Raw genomic sequence first — 26,886 nt, forward strand, 5'->3', positions numbered from 1 at the left:
AAAGTGTTTTATAGCTGAGAATTTGCTCTGTCAAATAGAGTTATTGTGCTCTTTGTATCTGTTGTAGTTTCCGTGGAAATAAATAGGAGGCATTACTTTTGGAGAGACATATGTACATATGACTGTGCATTGTGGCTCCTGCATTAAGTGAGAAACTATTCCATGAAGACTGTTTTGCTGGACTTCTACAATAGCAATCCAGGATCCTGCATGTGTTTTAGAGAAATTGCATTGCAACATCATTAGACAGATAGCATGAATCCTGTAAATAAATATTTAATTAAAACACGATTACAGAGGGCTAGAATTAAATGTTGAGAATTTCAGTTCTTGACTCTCTTTTGTGAGGGACAGGGGAAAAAAACTAGGGAATATCTGTCACTGATCATGCCTACATGCTTCATACATAGCCTGCAGAATTTGCGTAATCTAGTAAGAGGATTTCTTCCTTAGTAAACTGACAGAAGGGCCACGTAACTTTGTTGTGAGCTATGCACATTTCTGAATCTGAGAAGAAAATTTGTGTCTTCAGCCTTATAGAGCTCTGCTCATTAAGACCCCAGCATGTACAGAATTGACTTGTTGAGCTGAAATCCCAGTTAAAGATGATTCACTTGGTTAGAGCAGGGACAGAAGTAACCCTATCACTTCACAGCGGATGGCCTAGGCAGCAAGAGTCATATGAACGTATAGTCCAAAAGGCATCTGAGAAGCTGGGCACTGGTAATACTGGGAGTAAGAAAACTGGAACTAAAGAGAGTAGTGGCTGTTTATGGCAGAGTGAATGTACATGTAGCATGTTTGACTCATAAGAGATTTCCAGAGGTGGTAGTTTAATAACGTTTTCACATAGTTGTCTAGAATTCATGTAAATTTTTCAATAGGTAGGATTTGTTTTATGCCAATGAGGGGGGGGGGGGAGGGGATTCAGGTCACCACTGAACTTCTGAATTTGCCATTCGGATTGCAAATTGTCTGTAGTCAAGGCACTGTCATGGAAATTGTAGTTTCCAGATGTTTCTCAATTTGGAAGCGGTCTTCTTGACCCTCTGAAGAAAAGCCTGTTGAGAAAGTGGGGGGAGGTGCGAGAGCAGTGAGGGGGCTGTTCTGTAACATTATACCAGTTCTAGAAATTATACTGGTGCCTGTGTCAGAAACACGAACAAAGAGGAGGAGGAAAATGAGTTTTAAGAGCCAGAGCTAATTGAGATCTTTATCTACGCAGTGTTGTGGAGTTAAGTTTTACCTGGAAGTTATCCTGTGTTGAAAGAACTGTGGAAGACAGAGATGGGTTGAATAACAGAACTTAATAAGTGTGCATTGCTAAAGATTTATTTTGGGACTTGAGGGTTATTATGATGCTGAAAATGAGAGCACGTTCTGCCACTCAGTATGCTATTTGTTAAATACCATCGGTGTGTCTGAAACTTCTTATTTCTTGTAAAATGGCCTCTAGCATTTAATAGCTTAGCTACTTCTGGGCTTTTTTTAAACCTATTTTTGCACCTTTTTCTTTCACAAATTGATATTTCTGTTTTAATGAAGTACTGATGATGGATTGCACTTCTACTGTGCAAATATATATATTTTCACATATCTGCTTTCTACATGTTTGCCTCAGTAAAACAAGCTTATGTCATCACAGCGTGCATGTGTGCATCTGACCCCATCTTCTGCTTTTCCCCCAGTAAGTTTGAGATTTACTGGCAGATGTCAGGCAGGTTTGATAGAGGTATAATGATGTGCTTCTGGATGTCACAGGAAAAGGGGAGGGAACCTTCCAAGGCATTTTTCAAGAAAGACTTCACTGTTGAGTGCAGCCCTAGTAACACTTCAGAGAATACAGGTGAGCTTGAGCCTGTATTAATACTTCAGCTGAAGCAAAGTTGCATTCAGAATGGTCAGGGGTTAGAAAGACCACTGCAGAAAACCAGGCTTCATTATTTCTCATGATTTCTTGCTATTTATTCATGCCATGTGGCCTTAAAGTAAGGCAGAGTGTAGCGATATAAAAGTGTATTTGCTTAATCTTGTCACCTATTGAAGTGAAGCGTACAGGCCTTCTTATTTAATCAAACTGAAGAACATAGAGAACGTGGAAAGTGTGAAGTCAAGCTTGTACAGTGAAACAGCAAGTCTATGATAAAGTGACTTTATCCATTTTGTTGACTTTTCCTGTGCTCTCTGAGGAGCATCTTGCTGTAGCAGTTCAGGCACAGATTGCATTACAGGAAGTTATACTCTTTGTTTTACGTAAACTAAAATGGCTTTACAGCTCTTCTGATACAAGTATCTTGTATTTACCAGTGCCCAGGGACTGGCATGCCCTTCTAGAGTAAAGACTTTGTTGGAAGAAGAGAGGCATGCAAGGTTAAGTTGGCTTGCCTGAGGTAGCACAGGAAGTTCATGAAGAGCTGCAGCAGAGAAATCCCAGTCCCATTTCCTGTCTTCCATCAACGTCACTTAACAATCCAGAAGACATTTCATGACATTTTTCCCCTTTACTTGGATGAAAATTAGTTGCATGAATGTAGCTGGGCAATTTGTTAAGTATTTTGCATTTTCTAATCTAATTTAGCTTGACATGGCTTGTTTGATGTTTCAGGTTCATCATTTTATATAACACATTTGTAGAGATTCTGATTGTTTAAAATGGTTTTTGGTTTTCAGTCCTTCAGCATCATGAATTTATCTGCAGGGTGCTGTCACATTTGAGATTTCCTTACATAAAAGAAAAGTGCTCCGAGCCCACTGGCCTTCTCTAAAGCTAATTGAAGTGACGCGTTTTGTCTGGATTCACAAGCACATGGTGCTACTTGTAAAGCCAGGTGTCCTATAGGACCTGCAGCTCCCTAGGCAGGCACACCTAGAAGCATCCAGCTGAAAATAAAGCTGTCTTCATGCTGTAGTGCATAAGTAGACTACATTATGTTGGATTTGGCCTCCTATTGTCAGGTGAAGAGTTTTGAAATGATTTGTATCTTTGGCTTTTGATACAGTCTTATTTTTTTTATTAAAAATATTCTCGCTCACCCAAAATATGTCAGACAGGGCCACCAGGTTGACACAGGAGGGACAGATTATTACATTTTTCTATTAGACCTACTGCCAGAATGTCAGGAAGATTCAGGGCAGGCTTTCTGGGAAGTTTTCTTGATTAGAAGAAATACCCAATTGATGTGAAAATTATTCTTGTGTTGGTCCAATGTGCTCGCGTTAATTTTTGTACAAGCAGCTTGACCATTAAAATCCATGCTTGAGCACACCTTTTTCCCCATGATAGCACCGAGCTCTACAAAATACAGAGTGCTGAGACCAAGGTGGATCTTTCTGGCTCTGATTCAGCTTCTGCTGAGGTTTATGCAGTTCTTTTATTGCTTCTTTGGGAGTTGATTCACGTTCTTTTTATTTCCCTTCTGATCTGATTTCAGAATCACTGGGAAAATCTAAGGAGCAGCAGACATAAATCCTACTGACTTAGAACAGTGATAATATTTGTGACTCCTAAACTTGTAAATATGTGGGCAGCTGACGGTGAGGACATGTCAAATATTTCACGCACGTTGAAGTTCCTGATAGTGTGTGTAAGCCCCAGTAGGGGTGAGATTACATAGAGCACATAAGGGTGGACTTCGTTGATACCTCAGGTCTCCTTTAATTCTAACAACTGTTTTGGTAGGTCCATGTGAAATTTTCTTGAGTTCTCAGCTATAGAGGTTATGAAACACTCCCGGCTGGTAACTATTGTAAGCGTGGGTGGTTGCTTCTACTCAATTAGAGATCAGAGAGATTACAGTTGGGGATCATGAATTGGCAAATGGGTAGAAAAATATTAAAATATTAATATTAACAGATATTAATATCAGATTTACGGATGGAACAGAATTATCTGTATAAGAAGAAAAAGTCATATGAAAGGCAACACCCTTGTTTAAGGAAAAAAACAACACAAAAACCAAAAGCTGTTACTCGTATATTAACAATATTAACACAGGGAATCATTTCAACTGCCCTTCTCTTAGACTGTGATGAGCCAGAAAGTACGTTTGTCCAGTAGAAAACAGGTTACTTAGGCACTTATTTCTTGTTTTCTCCATCATAAGAAAAGCTTCAGGATGAAATTTCTAATCTAAACTAGAGGAAGAGTATAAAAGAGTGCATCCCATAAGAGTAAAGCAACATGGCAGTCAAGGAAGCATCAGAACATGTTCTGCCTAGCTTGGATCAGAGGGATATTATTTCTCCACCTTCATGTTCAAGTTCCATATGGAACTCTGCTGTTCCATCGCTGTGTTGCTTCACATGAAAAGCTTTGAAAGCTCCACTTTTGTTTTACTGTTGAACAGAAGCCCTGTGGAAATTTGAGTTTTATAAAGCAAGAGATCACTTCCTGCCCAGCTTACTAAGCATTCTCCTTTCTGCTTATGGGCTTCATTGGCAGCTATGTTCCAGACAGACAGTTTCCCTCTGCAGCACAGGTTTTTATGAGAGCAATTTTGTCATAAATGCTTTGATTTAGCTTCCAGAATGTAGCCCCATGCTAGCTGAGAGCTGCTGCTACTTCCATCTCTTTCAGTACTATGTACAGTATTTGATATATATATATTTAAATTCAGCTGTATTTCAGTAAATGTTTCTCATACACATAGAGCCATAGAAACCATACTTCTATATTCATACATGGAAATATGAAGTAAAAAAAAACTAGGCTAGCTAAGCCCGCATGCATATCAAAATGTTTCTCTCTGCAGCCCATGAAAGAAGGAAGAGATGGGATTTTATTTGTCATCTTCACATCAGGTTAATTCCTGATGTCACTGGTTTCTTCTGAGCTGGTTTTCACAAAGAAAAGGGGCTGTAAAAAACTGAAGACAGCAACTTTAAAACTATTGGTACCTAACTATAAATCAGGCAGTTATGGCTGGGTTTTCTAATGTTGGTATTTTTTTTTCCACAGGTGTGAAAACTAAAGGAAGTTAAGTTTTATTGCTTGTTTAATAGCATAGCTATGAAGGCTGCATGTGATTGTGATGAGGGTATAGAGATGGAAAAGAATGGGAACTGTTTTAAAGAGAAGTTTTTGTTATGAGATGCATAGATTGACTTGTTCTGTTAGTCGAATCGTTCACACTGATGGGATTTTTACTGGCAACAGACACGTTTCAGCCATTTCCTGAAATGATGTACAGGCTTTGCTATGATCGCTTTAGAAAAACACTAGCTCTGCATGTTTTTCAGGTATAAAGTAGCAATCAATTCAGACTTTCCTACTGATTCCATTACTGTATGTTGAGTGGGTAGCTCAATGGCATCTTCCAAGACTAAGTAGCCTCTTTTGCATTGGATTTGCTTGCCATTCTAAAAGAAGATAATACAGAATGGTCATTCAGCTAGTATAAAGTATATAAATATAAAGCAAGCAGTAGAGCTTGCTGAATAGCTGATTAGCTTGGGCATTGAGTAAGATCTCAAAATGAACTTTGATGTAGCCTTCTGAATAGAAAGTCCTCTTCTGGAGGAAGTACTCTAGGAACAAGGTCTGCTTTTCTTTTTAGACAACCTCTTCAGCAGACCATTGCTTTATTGTGCTTCAGTGTATCATGCATCCTTGATAAGATGGTAGTCAAATTCATCAATCAGATGCTTTGTCTTGTCTTCCAGCAGCATGAGTGTATTTAAGAACAAGGTTGAATATTACCTGTTAGCTCTTGTTATTGTTAAGAACAGGCCTATGTGGAAAACCTAAAGTGTGAGTTTTGCCACAGGAAAGTGTTTATTCTGGCTTACATTTATCTAGAATGATGGCAGTGAAAACACAAGCATGACTAACTTAACTAAGGATCAGAAACTAGGGTGAGTCTGCAGGGAATTTTTGTGCATCATTCTCTGCCTAAAAGATGTGTTTAAGTAATATCAAAGGCTGTAGTGTTTGCTGTAGAAATAACTTATAAAGTAGCTTGTGCAAATACTGTGTTCGTTGCTGTACAAATGTCTATGTTTAGAAATGAGAGTTTTGCAGCTTTCACATGGCCTTTCTGATAGGATCCTTTATGTTGCAGCATAGGGGCTGATAGTAGGGCATGATGCTTTTAACTGCCTAGCTCTAATTATTCATCTCATTGTAAAATTCTGAAATTATTCCCTATCATGTTCTTTCCCATTGCTGCTCGTGCTCAGACTATAACCTGCAGAAACCCCCAAGTCAGTTTTAAGCTGGAGATGTTAAAGCAAAAAATGCACTTGACAACAAAAGCAAGATCAAAGATTTGTGGATGTGTTTTCTTTTAATTTCTGTAGACTTCCACTCACTACAGAAATGACTTAGTTTTTTTTTACCTACTTCCGTAGTCATGGAAGCCCACACAAAGTCTTTCTGTCCCATTCCTTAGTGGGAAGTCTTTGAAGCAACTAAAATGCACTTGTTTTCTAAAATACGATAACAAAAAGGCCTAGTTGGCTGCAACTCCACCTAACAGTTGTGAAATAGCTGGTATTGTGGTATCAATAGCTAAAATACGCCACTAAGAGGTGCTAGAGCTGCACATCCACATGCATTGCATACCGTTGTGCTTGCTTCCCTTAAGGGTGAGTGGAGGGGAGTGGCGTGTGTAACTACAGGTCTAGAATTATTGCAGGTCTACATTTCAAAGCACACTTAAGAGCTGAAAATAAGTTGTAAATGCGTTCAGGTTGTTTATGCTTTATATACAATTCAGGAAGTTAACTCATGAGTCAAACTACTGTCCTCAGTTCTGTTTATCTCAACATTAACAGAAGTTCAGGTGTCACTGTTCAGGAAGAAAGTGATTTTCTTGTAAGCTGTGCAGGAAACGCATCAAAATTCAGTGTTTTAATTGGGAACAAGCACACTTTTTCAACAAATGAAAATAAATCTAGTCCCAGACTCAGTGTCACAACGTTAATTCTCACAAAGACTACTACAAAAGTCCAGATTTCATGGGTGGTGGATTTGGAATAAGTTTTGAGATTTCCTGGAAAACTGCCATGTTGTTTTTTATCGTACTTAAAAGGTGATATGTACCAAGTGAAAAGATGTCACCAGCTGTATTAAGCAAATGATGATATGCTGGGTGTGCAAGTGCATTCGATAATGATTTTTTTTTTTTAACTTTTCTGATAATAAATGCAAGGAAATTGTACAATTGATTTATTAAGTGTATGATTACTTCAGTAGCCTTCTCTTTTGTCTTTGCAGAGTCAAGACGACAGATTTGCTTTCACTGCTGAATGGTACGACCCGAATGCTTCGCTCTTTCGGCGTTATGAGCTTTTGTATTATCCAAAAGATGGGTCAGTTGAAATGGTAAGAATAAAAAAGAGGTCTGTAATTTTAAATATATTACTCAATTAAACTGTTTATAAAATGGAAAGCCACTGCCAGTTATTTTCCCAAATAATTGTTAGTTCAAGACATAATTCTATTTCTCAAACTAGAAGAAAAGCAAATGTGCTAGTTCATAGTGGAGCATGTGCAAGAGCTTCCATGTTAATGAGTTTTATCTTAAGCTTGGAGCATTTCATTTTCACAGATCTGTTTTCATTTAATTTCTTCTTGGTTTAAGTATTGGAACTCAGCAGCATCAACCTACTGCATGAGGAACAAATTGAAGGTGATCCCTAGCAAGAGTAAGCTTCAGTTAGAATTCTAGAAGTCTCTGAAGCATTAACTGTAAACAACTTCTATCAAAGTGAAGGAAACGGTAAACTAATTTGGTTTTAATGCATGAAAGGATGTTTCTGAGAGTGGAATACAAATTTTTCTCCTTATTGGTGCTTGCATAGACCTTTCTGATTTATGGTACATTTAACTAAACCTTCTAATGATAAGAAATGAAGATAAAACAAGCATATAGTACAGATAATCCTATACAGATAATCCAGCAAAATAGTCAATGTTTTGTGCTCCCCTTTAGGAATGAATTAGTGATTTTTTTTTTTTTTTTTTTTTAATTTTTTTTACTAGTCTTTTCTAGATTTTAATGAGGATCTGAAGGTCTAAGAATAGCCTAAATTTGAGTATTCTCATCTATTAATTTCACTATAATTCTTAAACTTTCTTGCCTTAAACATCAAACACAGAAATGACAGAACTATCAGAATCTACCTTTTCTTATCCAAACTATTGTTTACTGAAACCACGGTACCCACCTGTGTGAGGAGATGCACTTTGCACTTTTTACTGATAGTCACTTTAAACAAACTCCACCGTGATGTTGTCGCTTTTAAGTTAGTTGTTTGTATGATATGTGTGCACAGTTGTCAAAACGTGAGGATTTTTTTTTTTTCCTAGACACAGTTAAGCTAATCAGTCAGGAGCCGTAATAATCTTCCTACACAGCCATGTGTAGGCTGACAAAATTGTTGTTCATTTCTCCTGGATGTCTCAAAACCAAGAGCTCTCAAGGTGTTCTTGGGCTGTCTTAGAGCTTTATGCATCAAACATCTGCAGCTTGGTAGGTTCTTATATTTAGTCAGTTGTGTTCTCAGGGTTAAAGCTAGTATTGTGTGTATGCAGTCATGAGTTTGCATGGACTGTGTGTGATCAATACAACTGCTAAAAAAAGCAAAAATGCATGTAGTATCTCTGCAGAAGGAATTCTGCAAGATCAGTTTGGAGGTGAATTGCGGACAGAAATTACATTTAAGATTATCTTCTGGATTTACTTTTGGTTTTGAAAACTTATTTGGAGTTTGGCAATTTTATTTTTTTTTTTCTTCATTACTGCAAAATTCTTCTGGATCTTTTCTATCTTCCCGAGGAGATGGCAGTTGCTCACTTTACCTTTAGAACACTGTCAGAGAAGAAAGATAATGGATATGAGCCAGCTTCTCTCTGCTTATGAGAGAGCAGTTGCATCACCTTTCCCCCACCTCTGCAGTGATAAGTCTCCTTTGTACATGCTTCAGTTGAAAGTGGAATAGAGCTATTGAATGTTGATGTTATGTGAAGTTCTCAACTTTTCATTTCTTACTCCTTCATATCTTGCTCCTTCCTGTGAAGGGAAAATACAGTGGAAATAATGTGATCGGTTTCCTGCTTGTTTGCATCCATTAGCAGCACAGGTTTTTGTCCAAGGACAGCAAGGAACTGTTTGTGATCATACTGGATGCTTAGACAGAGACATTCCCAACTATTCAAGTTTTCCATAGTTAATAACTCTCATGTAGAATTTTTAAATCAGAACTTCTCTTTCTAGAGTGGGTTTCTTAGGATAGAGAAGAAATCTTTAAAAAGGGCACATTCCTAGTGAGAACTACCATGGATAATTTACCTGTTACATATACATGAGAGAAGGAAGGGGTGGGGGGGGGGGGAGGGGGAAACAAACAAAAAATCAAAACCATCTTACATTTCTTCTGCTGTGACTTGTCATTTGCATTATAAGAAAATATTTTAAGCAGATCCGAAATTTTACTCTAAAGAATTCCTTGATACTGATAGATGCTTCTTTTTTTTTTCCTTCCCCTTCATCTTCTGCTTGAGAAGAGTGAAACAAAGGGGAGTGTGCCTTTCTAGATACTGTGAGGTATGAAGGTATGATCAAGCTTTTAGTTGAGATATTAAGAATTAAGATCTTAAGAATTTTAATGCTTGATTCAGTTAATAGGGCTCTTCTTGAAACTGAAGAACACTGAGTTGGAGCATATAGGTGAGGGCTAAGGATGTTTTTATTATGGAATGCTGCTTAGAAAGTATATATAAAAATAAAAAGTTTGGCCTGAAGAGGACGAAACTTTTCCTTTCCGAAGATTCTGTTTCTCTAAGAGACTGAAGGGATCTGTAATATTTACTTGTAGCAGAGAAGAAACTGTTCGTGAGGTTGTCTTTTGTGCTTTAGCAGTCCACCCAGAAAATCTCACATTAATGTCTTCCTTCTTGCTCAGAATGTCCATACATAGCTGAATCGTCTTGACAGGCTTTTGAGCTTGCGGCTTTAGGCAGTTGAGAACTTCTCAATGTAGTGCTGAAGCCATCCATCCATCCTTAATTCAGAGTTTTAAGCAGTCAAATAAAGCATAATATCACTAGAACAGTGCCCTGAAGAGGAGACCTGCCACAGTGTGTATTATGATCACTACTGCTTCAAACCATTGGCCTGTGAAACAACACGGACTTGCTGAGGGGGGGAATCCTCATTGAGACTGGGTAGAGATATCCACAAGGGATGTGAACCATCTATCATAGTTGGAATTAGCACAAGCAAGTAATAAAATAAAAACTGCGAAGACATCCATCACCCCGAGATTATTTAAATGGAACAAATGTGTGGCTTTATCCTCTAAGCATTCCTGGTGCACGTGCAAGTTCAAAGGGTTAAGAATTAAATCAATGTAATGATCAGATTCAATTCCACAGAGCTATGGAAATTTCGGAAGGGAAAGTAAGAATTATGTGGAGTTTACCAACAGCTTAAGATCTCTTGCTGTAGTAGGTTCTAATCTTCTTTTGTCTGCAGTATGATGTGAAGAACCATCGTACCTTTCTGAAGCGCACCAAGTATGAGAGCTTACACCTTGATGATCTGTTTGTGGGCAACAAAATTACTGTGTTTTCCCGTCATCTTTCCTTAGTGGACTACGGGGATCAATATACAGCACGCAAGCTAGGGAGCCGCAAAGAGAGGTAAGAAAACCTGTTGTTTTTTTTCTTAAATCTTCCATTGTGACTGGGATAGTTGTTCTTTGCTGGAGATGAGGTAAGATTTCTGTACCGTGGGGAAAAGGAGGAATTAGTCACAAGTCTGCATGAGGTTTGGAGTCATCTGGCATACTGTTAGCTGGAGGGAAACAGTTCCCTTCTTGTGGGCAAACCTACCATTATCCCTCCCACCTGATACATCTTCAAGGCCAGTTTATCTGTGGTGTTTCATGCTGCATCCTCCAGATCTCTCTGAAGAGAAGAGGTAGAGAAGGAAAACGTGGGCCCCTGCTCAGCGTTGTTACTCCCTGTAGGGCCAGTAGGAATAGTATTCTTGTGATTTGTGGATTCTCTCAGGGCAGTATTGGTGTTGTAACCTTAATGGGTGCTGGGCTAGAATCCTGCAAAACGGTCTTCTCCCTCCCTGCGGTCTGTGCAGAAAGCTAGTACCTTATTAAACACATCTACCCTGTATTATCAGTAGTAGCCGAATAGTAGGAACATGAGAGAAGCCCATTCCTATCCTCCACTGCTTTTCTTGCTATGGACATTTTTCATCTGAGAATGTTTTCAGCATTTTGTAAACTTGCGTGCATGAGGATGGGAAGTGTGGAGTGGGAATGTCAATAAAACCTATGGGGTTGTATATTAAGACAAACTTAATAGGTAAAGGTAAGACTTATCTCTTTTCATTGGGAAGACATTAAGAGCTCATCCAAGAACAATAGTAGTAGGAGAAACTTAATAAAATGATAATCAGATTACTTTAGGAGGAACTTAAATCTGATTTGCCTGCACTGCATGTTATTTCTGAATTCAAAAATTAGGAAACGTGGATCATTTGCTCCAGGTGTACATAGAGTATTTTCCTTGGCATGGTGTTGTAGTGAGTCCTGTCCAGTTTGTTCCTTGTTCCCTTCCACTGTCTGGCATTAGTTTGAATTCTTTTTGAAGAAGTAACTGGACACTTTGGAACAGCTGCAAGTTTTGACGTGCATCTTTGTCTTCACAAAAATACTGCCTTGGAAATGACTGCCATAATAAGTTACTATAAGAAGCTTCCAGAAGGACTTCTTCTGGTGCTTTTTCTTCAGTCTGGAGTTGGGAATGGTGAAGAGTATCCAAGAGGGTAGAGAATAGCAGAGAAGGACTTGTATGCGATACTGCTCTCTGTTTCACATTGGAGCGTCGAGTAGATTACATCTGTCTTGTTTATGGGTTTTATCTCAGTGCAGTTTTATATTACGGCATGTTTCATGCTCTGCCTAAACTTGGATATAAGCCCTGGTGCTGATGCATTTGTAATAAGAAAAGGTAGCTTCTGTTAAAATGGCACACTGTTCTCGTAAGAGAAACTATATAATGTTGCTATACAAACATACAGTCAGCAACACCATAGATGCCTCAGTTAGGTGGTCCTGGTAGAGGGGGTGCTCTACAAAAGAAAGAATTTATGATATCAGCTATTTGGAAAACGTTTTAGGAATGTCAGCTGAAAGATAACGTAGATATGCAAGTGATGTTACATATTCAGAATGGCCTTGGGGAATGTAGTGAAAGGTGTCTTAAACAGGGAAGAAATCCTCAAAATTCAGTTTCTTCACAGAAGCTGGCTTTCACTGAGTAAACAGGGTCATAGTGGAGGAGTCCTTGTGCAAAATGGCTGCATGTGGACTGTTTGTCTTTTTGGCCCGGTTCTGACAGCATTTAAAGCAGTTATTTGTTACACGTAGTAAGATTTCTGCAGCACCTATTTCTAAAAATAATTTCTAGTTGGAATTTTACTAATAATTTTGTGCAAGTTGTATGAAGAAAAATATTCCTATCTTTCCTTGCCTCTATGCTGTACTTCCAAAGCTGAAATAAACATTCTCTGGCTGCTCAATATGCATGCAGACAAAGCTCAGAAAAGACCTGTGAGGGGAAAATGAGCACGGTACATGAGAAGAAAAAAAGAAAATGTTTTGATTTAGGGGCCTTTGTTTTTGTCAGAAAAGCCAGCAAATGTCATTCCATTTACATGTAGTGTGAAAGGGATGTGATAAGAGGACTATGTAAGGAAACACTGGTTTAAGAAAGAGACTTCTGTTGTGTAGTCCTTCACTTGTGATCCTGGGCAGTTGTAATCTGAAGTAAATGCTTGTCTGAGCAATGTCTGTTTTCTAAGTAGTCTGTACTCAAATCAGTTAATATCCATGATTTTGGAAATGGTATGAGAAAACTTGTGTCTCAACCAGAAATACTTAGTCTTTTTAAATTGGGTATGTTATTTGTATGCATTCAGGCAGCGACATAATCAATGTCTCTTCCCCTACAAGACATAAGCTACTGTATGTACTTACAGTCCTATTATTAAAAATAAGTAGATCTCATAAGCATAGCAGCAACATGAATTGTGCACCATCCCTTTGATCAGCTCCCATCTTCTGTTGTTTTTGGTGCTTGTTGGAGTACTGTCAAAGAGCCCTTCTGAAAATGTAAGCAACAAGGATCAATTTTCATCCTTTGTTCCTAGACCTAAGACTGTTTCAAAAAGTACTTTGCAGACTGCATCATGTAAAACCACAATAACATATTGCTAATTAAAACTAAAAATAAGACACATGAATCAGCCTGATCTCAGGAACAGTCTTCAGCATCCTGAATTATTCTTTTTCTTGCCCTACTTGCTTCTGAAAAGCTCACACCTAGATGTTAGTTTGTACACTGATGCCAGATAAAAGATTTTGTTGGATTTGTTCATTGCAGTTTTTGTTAGTGTCTTCCAGGTAAATTACTTCTTAAAGCAATGTTTCACTACTTATTGCTAGGAATTAGAATTTTACTGGAAAGCTTGTACTTGGAAAAGTAAGGGCTTGTTTATTTCTAGTATTAGCACTTTGTGCTGAACAGACTGTGTAATAGCATAGATTAAAAAAAAAATCCTGAAGGAAACAAACTTCACTGGAGATTTTATTCAGTGGTTTAATCCTTGGTGATCAGGGTAAATGAGAAAGTCGAGAGCTTATTGGGTCAGAGTATGCACCATGCATTGTGTGAAGGTATGCTTGTCATGGGTCTAGCACACAACTGCTCACCTTCACGTGCCTTGATGCACGTGGCACATCCTGTCATATGATAAATAATATCACAAAATGAGTTGGAGCTATTAAATCCTTGGGGAAGAGGTTGGTCAGTCTATGGGCCATATGATTTATGCTAGTATACTTTCCTGAGGTCAGCCTTCCTTGGCCTGAAGACAGGGTTAAATCATTTTCAGTTTGGACTGTGAAGTACTGAAGCATAGGCTCAGCTGATGACACTGATGTAATCTCTTATAACTGCCTGCATCCACCTTTAGTCCACAAGTCTTTTTGTGTTATATTTCCCAACAGATCTGGGCCTGGGCTGCTTTTTGTGTATGAGCTGTTTTGATGCTTATGGAAATCTATGTTGGTGTCTGAGCCCTGAAGGTCATCTATGTCTCTCAATTTCACGTGCAATATTGCATGTATTCAAATTTTCCTCTTTGTTTCCTGCTCTGACATGTCTCTTCCTTTAGGTTTGCTGTAAAATAGGCAGCCTGTTTATTTCCAAAGCATCTGGCAATCTCTGGTTGCTTAAGGTAGGGTAGTAAATTTAGTGGAAGTTCATCTGTCTCCTGTATCCTCAGCATATTTGCTCTCATTAGAATATACTGCTGCAAGCCTAACGATTGCTTTCCATATTATGCTACTAATTAAAATGAGAAGTTTGCATGTATTTATCTGTCATTTATGGACATACTGAATTAAAAAAAATCTATCTTGGGTAGCCTTCATTACTAGAAACAGTATGAAAAGATGAAAAGCGCTCTTTAGGATCATCAGAGACACAGTTTCAGAGATACGGGATTTGAATAAATCATCTGTTGATTTGTAAGCTGAGCACATTTGAAGCTGACTCATCGCAAGATGAATGCAAATAGAAAATGCCATTTTACAGACCTTCTTTTTTGCTTGTTGCTTTTGATTAATAATATGTTTAGCGCATGGTGTACTTGGTCTGATGGAAAGCACTCTAATAAAACTGTCCTGGCCTTGGGGTTGTACAGTATAAAAAGATAATTACTGAAAAGATAGGATGTACTTGGAAACAAAAATGTGGGGGAAAGTATAGAGATTTTATGATTGGTCTCTCTTAAAATACAGATATCACTCAGTACCTACTACCTTATCTCCCAACATTTTATTGTGTCCATTGTCAGCATCAGCTACTGTGGCACACAAACTGTATGCCATGAAATGTTTGAACTGTATGAAGGAAAACTGACCCTTCTTGTCAGTGGGGCCTCCTAAACTTTTAAAGTAATAATGAAATAATAATTTCACTTTGATTTCCATGGGAGAGGCATGGCTTTAATATTTCTAAATACAGAAGTTGATTGGCTTGATTTTTATGTATATAATGATTACTTAAGGAAAGAGTGAGTGTAGGGAGGGAGAAAGAAACAAATGATGAGTTAGAACATAACTCAAAGCAGGCAGTGAGGAGCATAGTGAAACTATCTGCCTTTACAGCATGAGAGAGATGTGCTTCAGAAGTTTAATGTGCATCTCATACTTCCTTCTGATGGAATATTCCTCATACCTTTCATGCTCCAGGAAACTGTTCTTTTCTGTCTTGTTAAAGGCACAGTTGTGCAACTATGAGATTATCATCCTAGGGTCTTTGAAATCACTGAATAAAATCTCACAGACAAACTACTTAAAAAGCAATGTAGGTGTTGAATTGAGTGGATTCTGTGGGAAGAATATCAGTTTGAGAATATCAGGAAACAGACCAGTGTTCAGAATACAAGGAATTTCATGTGTGAAGGAGAAGCACTGAACTTTAAGAGCAGGCTGTGGACAGTTGCTGTGAGTTTGGGTTTTGGAAAGGTAGCTGTTACTATGGGTAGAGGTATGCACCACTTCTTAAAGTGATCAGATTATTTGCTCTCAGAGTAAGGGGAGAAGCTGGTAGCGATGGATGGTGGAACGCTATGGGCTGACTTGGTTTAGGAAGCTGAGGAAATTGCAGTAAGCAAAGCTTATTCTCATCACAATAATGGCTTGCACAGACACTTAAGAACAGCATAGAAATTGGTGAGACAGTGGGACTAGAATGCTTGACTGTGGCAGAATTTCTTCAGTGCTTTTCCATCTGAGTATAAACTCAACATGCACACTAAATTCTTTATGTAAAGTAACATTGACTGTTTCTCTCTCCCTTTTCTTACAGAACATTGGCTTTGATTAAACCTGATGCAACACCCAAGATTGGAGAATTAATAGATATCATTATTAATGCCGGATTTACAATAACTAAGGCCAAAATGATGATGCTTTCAAGGTAAGACATTAAGGTCAGCTCTATTTGATGTACTGTTTATGCAGTTCAGGACATTCTCTGAAGTTACCTCATGTTGTTCTACACATTAAAGCCATTCCAGTGAGTAATTAAGGGAAGACTCATCTGTTTTGTAAGAATGTGTAGGTTTCTAAATGCATGTGAAAAATAAAGCATTACAAAGCTTTGTACAAATGAGTATGGGTGATTAAATGAAGAAGGTGTGTGTGAATCCAATGTGACTAGCATTACTTCAGCAATTCAGTGGTGTTCACCAATGACTTGTCTTTATGTGCTCACCTTGTAGCTTCTTGATACAAGCCATATTACAGATTATAACACAGTTGTCTTAAAAGGACTTGGTTTCTTCACTCTCTGTAAATCCATTGTCTTAATTTGTGCTCCCCAAACCTGAAGTTGTTTGTGATTTTTATAACTAGACAACCCATGTAAAGCAGGTGATCTTGTGATCTCACTGCAGGGTTGAACAGGTGCATCTTCCTAAATGCCCCCCATGCACCCTTTGCTGCTCTCCACCTGCCTCATTCAACCACAAGACTATGGGAAAGCATTTTGCAGAGGAAAGCATAAAGATGATTAATTTACCATAGAAGAGTTTTCCAAGATTACTGTGGTATTTCTCAGTTGCTGCTTGACAAACCTGTTGATATGCAATCTCTTTTTGACAGGAAAAGCTATCCGTATTAAATAATACCATTTTCATGGGTCCTTGTGATTTCTGTGTGAGGTCAGGAACGACTTTATCCTACCTCAAAGTTTTTTGCTTTTTGAAACTCAAAGGGAAAAAAAAAAAGTGAATACTTCCTCCTATTTATGTTCACTTGCTGCAGTGTTTGAGGCTGGTCCCAGGTGCTCCCTCAAACAGCTCCAGTTCATGAGTTTAGCCAGGTTGCAATGCTGACTTACAATTCACGGTATCTTTCAAGCCAGCGATTTTTTTTGTTGTTTTTTTTCCTTTGGCATGCTTTCCTGCAGTCTGTGATATTTGATTCTTAGGTGTTGAGTGGTTCTTTATTTCAGTGTCGGTGAACTTGGAGCGCTATTGAGCCAAGTCGCGTGACTTGAAGGAAGTGGAAACTGAGAATTAAACTTTTATTGCCTACTGCCTCTATAGAAATCCCTTCTTGTCTTGTAAAATTGAAAACGGCTATTAAGTGCAAAATTGAGCCTCAGTACAAAATCTAGTTAAACGATGTACGAGTATTTGTAGTTTCTCTGCATAACATATACGTTGTTTCTTGCTACTGCCATTTTAAAATGCTGGAACTGTGGCTTTGCCAAAGTCTTCTCCTACTAGATCTGGCATACTTGCTCAAACAAGCGTCATCATCTGTTGCTTTCTGTAAAGAAAATATTACTGACATTCATCTGGCAATCCCTGTTAATTTGGTTTATGCCTTCTGTAAAAAACTGTAACCAAGACAGGAAAATAAGAACAGATAGCTGAGTTGAGTCTGATATTTCCCAGTGAACGCTGTTTTCCTTTCTTTAAAGCAGAGCAGTAATGAGGAATGAAATGAAAAAGGAGCTAAGTTATTCGACACAACCATAGTTTTATATTTCTTGCAATAGGAATTCTTAACCCAGTAGCAGAGTTCAACTTGTTACAGAAAAGTATTCCAGAAATAGTTATTCATATTCAGAAATGATAATATGGAATCTGTCTGTGTACTCTTTCCCTTTTGCTTTCCAAAGTTATTTGGTGAATTAGCTTGGGCAGGGTATGTTCTGGTGAAATAGTGAATTGTAAGCAAAAACTCACTTGAAGGTGGAGAGTGCAAGTATTCCTGTGACTAGCGTTATTTTTGAAGCAACCAATCAGGAACTGTTCAGTTCAATGGGTAGGTAGCTGTTTTGATTCCCCAAAGAAGAAATTTGTGACTGTTAAAATCTTTGTCAATGTCAGGAAAATTTAATTATCTTTAGGTTCTCCTTGAGGTTATTTCTTGCCTCCGGCAATATCAGGCTTAAGTCTGGACTGCAAATGAAGAAAAAGAGATGTGAAAAGTTCCATTGCAGATGACAGCTACTTGCACTTGCAAGGCAATGGCTAAACTTGAAAACTCATGGATTCTTGGATTCTTCTAGCTGTTGTCATGTAGAAAAAGCAGTGAAGGCAGCAAGAGTTTGCACGAGGTGTGGTTTGAGAAAAAGGAGGGAGAAGAGCGGGCTGTGTAGCACAGGAAGTGGGAAGGTAAAAAGCCGAAGAGTGATGTTTCACAGGTGGATGGAAAGTGGGTCTGTACTGCAGACCCTGAAACTGAGCACTACTAGCAGCATGGCTGTGGCAACCTAAAGCTTAGAGAGGGCCATCATCCTGTGTTAATGATGAATATTCTGACATTTAGCCTGCAGCATCAGCTGTGCTATCTCTGTACTTAGGTACTGAGACTAAATAACAGCTGCAGTACAAATACTTTGTGTGCTTGCTGGCCTTTGTTTACCTGACAAGATAGGGAGTCCCTCCTCATTATGGAAATCCCTTGCTATGAGAGAAAGGCAATGCGTAGTAACTGGAGTTCTCCCTGAGGGAAGTGCATGACAATACTCAGTTATCAAAGGGAAAAGAGTATGAGAAAGCATGTTTTAATCTGGAGGGGTTGTGCTGCCTATTTGAATTGTAACATTTGTGGATACTGAGTAGAAACCAGATTATGCAATATGCTGTTGTTCACTGTCATCAAACACTTGCTCCAATAAGGAAATAAGTTTCACTGAAGCAGATAAATTGTTTATTTATGCTTTAAAACCAGACTTCATTACCCAACGTACACACTCAAGCTGAACTGAAAGATCAAAGCAATGTAACAGTGAACAGCTTGTCAAGAGGGTGTTTCTGCTGTGTTTGTTTCCCAACCTGAGAATGTGGAGCCCATCAGTGACCTTGAAAATCTTAGTTACAGGTTGCAGTGATAACTTCCTTCCCAGATCAGGACTGTGAAGAGGAGTTGATTGCACCTCTGACCATGCTCAATATGTCAAAGTTAAATGTAAGAGTGCCGCTCCAAAAGTAATGCCTCCTGTTCTATTATGTGATGGTGGTGGAGGCTGAACCTTCACACCAGTATTCCCTTATATGCTGTTTCCACATGACAGATGGCAGCAGAGCAGCAGTCTGACAAAGTGGCATCTAACATGGGAATGCAGATGAAGCAAAGGTGTGTCATTGAATTCCTCCATGCAGGAAAAAATGGCACCCAGCGACATTCACTGATGCTTGCTGAGTGTTTCTGGGAACCAAACAGCAGATGTGGGCACAGTAAGATGGCAGGTGGTTGCATTTAAACATTGGTGATAGCAGTAGTGCGTCACCTCCACTGGTGCAGTTTTGGATGAGAGTAGCATGCAGGCTCTGGTTTATCACTGGTGAAAATGGACACCTAGTGTAAGTAACTGTTAAAAAGTAGAGAAGATTCTCAGGTGCAAATACTATCAAATAATTTTATTGTACTCTTTGTATCTATTGCAGTTTCTGTTGAAATAAATAGGAGGTGTTACTTCTGGAGCAGTGTATGGGTATGAATTCTTTTACTGGGTATGAATGCCCCATAAATTTTCCAGCTTGGGAAGGCATTATCTGTAGAAAAATGTTGATGAATGATAGTTTGTGATTCTCAGGGTTTATATATACGTGTTAGTGTGCGTGTGTGCGTGTATGTATATATATATATATATATAAATGCATATACATATACCCTGTGTATATATAAAGCTGTGTCTTTTTACTCTTCTAGAAAAGAAGCAGCTGATTTCTATGTAGACCATCAATCAAAACCTTTTTACAAGTAGGTACATTGTTTTTAGCTTGATCCATGTATTTATTGTTCTGCAACAGCAACTGATTTATTGTGGGTCCAAACTCAAGCCCTTCAGTGAGACATGGGTACAGGCTATGTCTGACCATGATGGAGATCAGGAGATCTAGAACTCCCTTTTCTTTGCTGAGTAATTATGTTTGAATATGTTGATTTGCAAGCAAGAGTTTTATCTGTGCTGTTATTTCACAGATGTCGGTCTACACAAATTGTAATTATCTGTGGGACCTTAAGCTTTTGTCTACGCTTGCTTGGTCTTCCCTTCTACAGCGTTATTCACTACATCTTCCATATAGGATTTTTCTCAAACTTAGAAACAATTATAAATCATTTCAAATCAATGAGAACAAAAATCTTCCTCAAAGCAGAGCTACAAAGTTAGGTTAGGTTGTTCAAGGCTTTGCTGAGTTGAGTTCTGAGCATCTCTACTGGACTGTATATTTTCGTTGGCTTTAATTTACAGCCTGGATCACCATATGCTGTTTCCATTTTGCAGTGAGCTTCTCCAGTTTATAACAAGTGGTCCTGTTGTTGCTATGGAAATCTTACGGGATGATGCAGTTTGTAAATGGAAAACATTACTGGGGCCTGCAAATTCTGTAGTTGCTCGAACTGATGAACCGGACAGCATTAGAGCAAACTTCGGACATGATGGCCTAAGAAATGCAGCTCATGGCCCAGATTCAGTAGCCTCAGCTGCTCAAGTAAGTTTTTGACCGTGTCACTTAACTAGTTTTCTTATTAATTTAATTTGATAACACTACTGGGTCAGGAATTCCTGATTCCTTTTTTTTCCCCTGTTTGAGTTCAGAATGAATAGGTATTCTATGTTGCTCCTTAGCAAAAATAAACTGTCTGGAAACAGGAATCCTGTTTATATTTGTCATAAATGGAAGTTTTGGATACTTTGATCAGGAGAACGTGCCTAGTCTTCTAAAAACTCTGCTCCCATTGTGCATAACAAATATTTATGAAGGCAGACCATTTTGTATTGCTTTGTGTTCTCAAAGGTAATACAGTGGGCCTGGATAAAGTTGAATTTTTATAAAGGAGAATTTCAGTCAGAAAACTCTTTGTAAAAAAACTCTTTGTAATTCTGGCAGTAGACCAATGTCTTCATGCACAAATGGGGAGGTTTCTCTTTGTTTCTCTGTGCTGCAGTGATTGCTGTGCCAGCTTTTTGCCTGAGAGTGTAGGAGACAGTATCTATTAACGCAAGATTCTGACTATAAATTTAATTATGTGCTTTGGCTTAAGATTGTAATTCTTTTTACATTTCAACAGTTTGAGGGCTCTGCTCGTCTGTGGTATTTTTATGACCAACATTATTGCATTGCTGAACTTTTGCATATGCAGGCATCCTTACGGTGTTACCAAGACCAATCTCTGATAAGACAACTGAAATTATGAATTTAATAGGCCTCTACCTACTTTAATATAGTAGGTGCAGTACCATATGTTGTATAGCAGCTGGAAACTAGTTGGTTGCAGTTAGAACAGGACATTGCAATGACAAATGAAAGTAGGCCTCTGGTGTACTTCTAAGGTTATTTCTCTTTCTGCAGGACAGTTTTTTTTTTCGTATTAGACATAAATAAAAAGTACTTTCTTTTTAAGACATCACTTGAATTTTGTTTAGCATTTCATTATCCTAGTCCTTCATCATTATTTAGATACTTTTCCGTCATTTAATGGACCAAAGAAAGTGTTAGATGCTTTAAGTACCTTGCTAACTTTTCCTGGCTACTGCTTTTAGAGTGAACGTTAGTTAACAGAATGGGACAAGGTCGCTGAGGGATGCATGTCCTCAGAAGGATGCCGGTAACTAACACAGGCACTCAAGATGGGCATTGTTTGCTAGGGGGAAAAAACAAAACAAAAACACTTTGCCTTCCTTCCTGTTGAAAGATCCTTGAGTGAAAACTGTAATTGTTCAAGTCAGGATTACAGGAATTGCCAGAATAACATGAGGAGAAGATTGAGAAATAGTTAAGTTTATTCCGGCTGAGCTGAGCTAGTAAATTAAATGAGACAATGCCAGGAAATGGCCTTCAGCGCTGTTAGTGTTACACATGAAAAAAAAAATTAGATGGATTTGGTAGAAGTATCTCCAGGATATTATTATTTCCCTTAAATAGAAATTCATCAATTCTCTTACTTAATTTGACCAATAGGTCTTAAATGGAATCTGCATTTCAAGCATTTGGCTAATGTTTATTGGCAGATTGTATAAGCTGTGTGAATAAATGGTATGGAAAAAGCATGAAGCTGGCAGTGAACAGTAAAAATAAATAAATAAGATCACTGAGGAAAGAAGCTTGGGTGTCAAGCTTACTGTGGTCTAAGACCAAATAGTGATGGAAGGAGGAAAGAAAGTAATAGGAAACAAGGAGGTTGTTCTGATTCTTCTCAGAAATTAGAGTCACTGAGCCCATGTTCCATTCATTAAGACTGAAGGGGGGAAAAAAAAAAAGAGAGGTAGAAGTCCATAAGTCATGAGAGTGAAGCCAACAATTTTAGTTGAGGGTTTTTTAATACAAAAGGAAAAAAAAAGATTGGTTCTGTATCAGGAACAACTGGGTGCTCATTGTGTTATTGCTTAAGTGGAGGAAAATGTGTTGTGAAAAGAGAGAAGCTAAAAATCTGTACATGGAAGTAGACCTGGGAAAAATACTGAGGAAAGGGAATTTAGAAATCAGGGAATACTTCCTCTGCCAAATGGTTGTGGCTGAATGGAAATAGATTGCATTATGGAAGCAGAAAGGGAAATTACAAGAAATATTCAAATGATGTTTTTATGGTGGTAGCAATGTTGCCAGGATTGGGTTGATGTGTAGAATATTGTAGGGGAGAAGTATTTGTAGCACAAAAATCAATAATTTTCTGTAGCTATGAGTACTTCAGATGTTGTTACTTAGGATGGAAGCTTATGCATGCAGCTAGATTAAAAACTAAAGTGAATTCAATTACAATTGTTTTCAGGAGCTGGAGTTGTTCTTTCCCTCCAGTGGAGGTCGTGGACCAGCCAACAGTGCAAAGTTCACAAACTGTACTTGCTGCATTATTAAGCCTCATGCAGTTAATGAAGGTAAGGAATATGAATAGCAGAGGTGAAAGAAAATTATGCTTTGTTTCTCATGATCATTCCTATGCCATTTTCTTGTGAAAATGTGAAATAGCTGAACATAGAGTACACAGAGTATTGTACTTGCAAGAGTATGCAAATCCTTTTCCATACACCTTTAGTATTTCTTCAGTTTACTTTCATGGGCTGTGTGCTGTGTGGATAATTTCAATTTCAGAACAAACAGTGAGAGACTGGAAAAAGAAATACAATAAAATTATAAATGAGATTAAGTTAATCTCATTAAGATGTGATGACTGTATCCTTACTCCTATCTGTCTGCAACACTCTACTGGAGGTCAGCTTCCTCGTGGCAGGGTGAAAGCAGGACACCTGGTTGTGTTACAGGGTCTTCCGTTTACACAGTAACGTATTACATTAAAACTTCTCACAAAGGGATGTTTTTTTCAGACATGAATCTTGTTCTGCTGACTGCTGTGGGAATGGAAAGTAGCAAACATTTGTAGGATTCCATGGTTCTTTCAGTACTGGAGCATATCCTACAAGTTTACTGTATGAGCATTGGAAAAATGTAATGCCCAATTACATGCTGAAGTAACCTCACTTTTGTATCATGTACTTAGGTACAGGAACATGTGTAAGAGCAGTAAGCACAGTAAAATATTTCAGTTCTGGCATCTCAACATTATTTCTGAGTGCAAAATAAATATTGTCAAGTGAGCACATCTAGATTTTTCTTGGTAAGATGCAGCACGCTAGTCATTTCTCTATGGACAGCTAAGGTGGAGACCGCAGAAGAAATGGCCATGGCAGTTTCCAGACCTTTCACACCTCAAATAGGAGACTTCAGGCAAACTTCATTGTGGTAGGATTGTTAATGTCCTTTATTGTTCAAAATTGCAAAAAGCTGGACTGGTTCCAGCCAACAGTTAGAGATGAGTGGACTCCTTCACAAAGGCTGCAGGAACTCTCCTTCCAGTGGGTCCAGGAATGTCACAGGGAGGAAGATTTGGTTATCTTTGCCTGCCTTCTTCCACAGTTCTTACTCTTGTACTCCTCTTTAGTCTGTTGCAGAGTGGCAACACCTGCTATGCTTGGTCCTTCTTCCCCATAGAGATTGTTTTGGAGTCAGGTAGGAGCACGCTGGAAGAATCTGTGCAACCTGTTCACATGAGAGTAGCCCTGCACATCTTATCTGTCTTCTAACAGCTATTAGTAACTGTGTTTGGTGATACCTGAGACCAGCTGTTTGTGCCAGCAACATCTCCTGTAGCTCAATTAGAGTAGGTGCTATAGAAACTAATGAGCTTCCCTTCAGGCAAAATTGCTGGTAGGAGACTGCATGGTATAAAAAAAAAATAAGCAACTTACTTTCCCCTTCGCCCTACCCCTCCCAACAAAACAGCTCTCTCTGCTATAGTTGTCCACTCCTGTTTTTCTGGCAGGGAGAATGTAAGGTAAAATATAGCATCTGGAGAGAGATAAAATCCCATGTAGCCATCAGTGCCAGGAGATGGTTTGTATGAGGCCCAGTGAGGAAAGTTATGTGGGTCAAAGCAGGAGAGTCTCTTTATGCACTGCAGATTTGATTTGTGCTCCATAAATTTTCAGTATTGAGTATCTAAAAATAAACCTTTTTGCAATTTCCTATGCGCTGCTGAGCCTTTGAACTTATCTAATTACCATGAATGTAATCTGCCCTTTACATGTGTACAATTACATGAAGTTTCTCTTACACCTTTGAGCTTACTCAGAGCCTTAGTCTTTTCTGTAGGAATTTTTAACTGGATTCTGATTTGAATTTAATTTCCTTTTCTTTTTCCAGTGTTTTTTTCTTTTTTCTTTTTTCCTGCAGAGTCCATTGTGTGAGTAGTTCTTAAAAGGAAAAAATCTGCAGGTTTTCAGGTCTAGAAAATGGTTTGCTTAGCCATAGGTAAGCAAAAAAAAAGCTTTTCAGTTAGCTTCCCTTGCTATCAGTATTTAGTTCACGTTGGTTAATTCAAGGACAGAGTCATTCTTAGAAGCTGGCTTTGATTACTGTAGAGAGTTTACAAATTCCTGTCCAGTGCCAAAGCAGTGGAAAGTCACCATGAGTTTAATCTCTGGCCTTGCTGACCTGCTCCTGACCGGTGCCCAGAAACACCAGTTGCTAAGCAGCCCAGTACACAACGCGGGGCTCTGCCTGTGAACTCTGAAGAGGGTTTGCAAGAGCATTCCAGTTCCTCTTTGTTGAAAATACCAATCTGCTGCATGGAGCTGCATACTTGATCTGACCAGAAGTATGTCTGAGGGTCACAGCCTGACTTGGCCCCTCTGGAGTCTGCTGTACTTTTCAGTGTATTCTGGCTACGTCCTTCTCTTGTCTTGGGGACAGTTTTTGGCCAAGAAGGATGGTAACTAGTGAGCGCGGATCTTCAGTTTGTTAATTAGGATTTTTGGACTTAGTTAACGACTGGAGAGTTTTAGTGTTGCTGTTTCCCACTTGCTTCATGTGTTAGGAACATCTGATAATTCAGGTATACAAGGCCACAGCTCCAATCATTTGGACATTCTTTTTGTAACTCCTGTCACGTTATTAGCTCTAGAGGTATTACCAGTAGTGCTCAGAAGACAAAATTATAAATACACCAACATATATGAACTTCAGTTTAATGCTCTGAGGACAGCTATGACTCAACTATTTTGTCAGCAGAAAGAGTGTTTTGTAGATCACTGTAGATCAACTTTAATTTATTATGTGTAATAGTTTAGTCATGTTTGCTGTAGGAATTAGAATTTGGTATTTCATGACTTTCTGGGTATTAAAGTTTCTTTAATATGACTTTTACTTTATCCCCTTGTAAAATAAGCAAGGGGGAAAAAAATGAAAATAGCAATGATCAGGCTGTAAAGGCTGGGTTCAGAAGTGCTGCATTTCATGTTTTCACATATGTAGCTTACAGTGCAGAGCTCAAGAGTTGAAATCCTGTCTTCTGTTTCTGCACTCCCAAGTAGAGACATGAGTTCTGAAGTCAGAGTTTTCCTGAAAGTAGGTTTGAGGCTAAAACTGTGGCATGAACTTGAAAAGCAAAGCTGTAATTGGGGCTCTGCTGGATCTGAGACAAACTGAAAAGCTTGCCTAAAGATACAGAAGCTTTTATGGCCTCAAGGACTTCTAGGTGTGTGACTGTCTACGTAGACAGGTTTATTCTTCTGCCATGTGTTAATCTAGATATTGTGTTCTAATGTTAACGCTAAACTCTTATGCCTTTTTTGTAATTAAAAGAAAAAAATTACAGTAATTACAGTGCTGTCTTCCACATTATTGCTCAACTGAGATGTAAGTCTCATAGAAAATAAAAGGAGCTGGACTACTTTATTTTTTTCCCAAAAGGAAAAGATAGTCAGTACAAATATGATTTTAAATCTATTCTGAATGGATGGTAAATCTTCGAGAGCTATCACTAGCTCTCTGAACTTAGTACTTACTGGACTGCTTTAGCAAATCACAGAGTTCTATATTGGTTGGCAAAATGCTACATGGCAGCTCAGTGTAAGTGTCGTATTTCCTTCTTTATACAAAGTCTTAGAAAAATTGTAATCGAGAGTACCTCTTTGCTCCTAGGACAAGTTTAAGTTTGTTGAAAAGAATAGCAAAAACAGCAGTTGAGTCTAAAGCGGGTGCAGAAATAGGGTGTGCTCACGTAGGACCTAAAATGAAGTTAGTTCTCTCTCCAGTCTGTCTTGTAAAGTAAAATCCATCGTTGCTGTAGGTTATATGTCTGACTGCAAACAGGGGAGCCGTTCCTGGCATGCAACAGACTTACTGTCCTTTGAATGGGAAAAGGAATCACTGTGTAAATGTCCAGTTCACTTCTGTAGTGTGATAAGTACAACTGCATGTATGTGGTTAGGAAAGTAAGTAAACTGGGAAAGTAGGTGAGGATATAATAGGAGAGGTGCAAATCTGTCATCAT

General features: G+C 38.5%; 1 protein-coding gene across 3 annotated transcripts in view; it reads left to right on the forward strand.

Moving 5' to 3' along the window:
• The window catches only part of NME7 (NME/NM23 family member 7), an 86,614-nt gene that overhangs the window by 10,571 nt on the left and 49,157 nt on the right, over positions 1 to 26,886 (forward strand). For 2 of the 3 annotated variants that reach the window (XM_072337615.1, XM_072337624.1), the window contains exons 2-7: positions 7,217 to 7,324; positions 10,479 to 10,645; positions 15,902 to 16,012; positions 19,765 to 19,815; positions 20,342 to 20,549; positions 22,828 to 22,933. In XM_072337615.1, the coding sequence (XP_072193716.1) occupies positions 7,217 to 7,324; positions 10,479 to 10,645; positions 15,902 to 16,012; positions 19,765 to 19,815; positions 20,342 to 20,549; positions 22,828 to 22,933 (751 nt within the window). Of the gene's footprint in view, positions 1 to 1,827; positions 1,847 to 7,216; positions 7,325 to 10,478; positions 10,646 to 15,901; positions 16,013 to 19,764; positions 19,816 to 20,341; positions 20,550 to 22,827; positions 22,934 to 26,886 lie in introns of those variants that run through there. The other variant, XM_072337630.1, reaches the window with a different exon arrangement.

Source organism: Excalfactoria chinensis, chromosome 1, assembly GCF_039878825.1.
Source record: "Excalfactoria chinensis isolate bCotChi1 chromosome 1, bCotChi1.hap2, whole genome shotgun sequence".
NCBI classification, from domain to species: Eukaryota; Metazoa; Chordata; class Aves; order Galliformes; family Phasianidae; genus Excalfactoria; species Excalfactoria chinensis.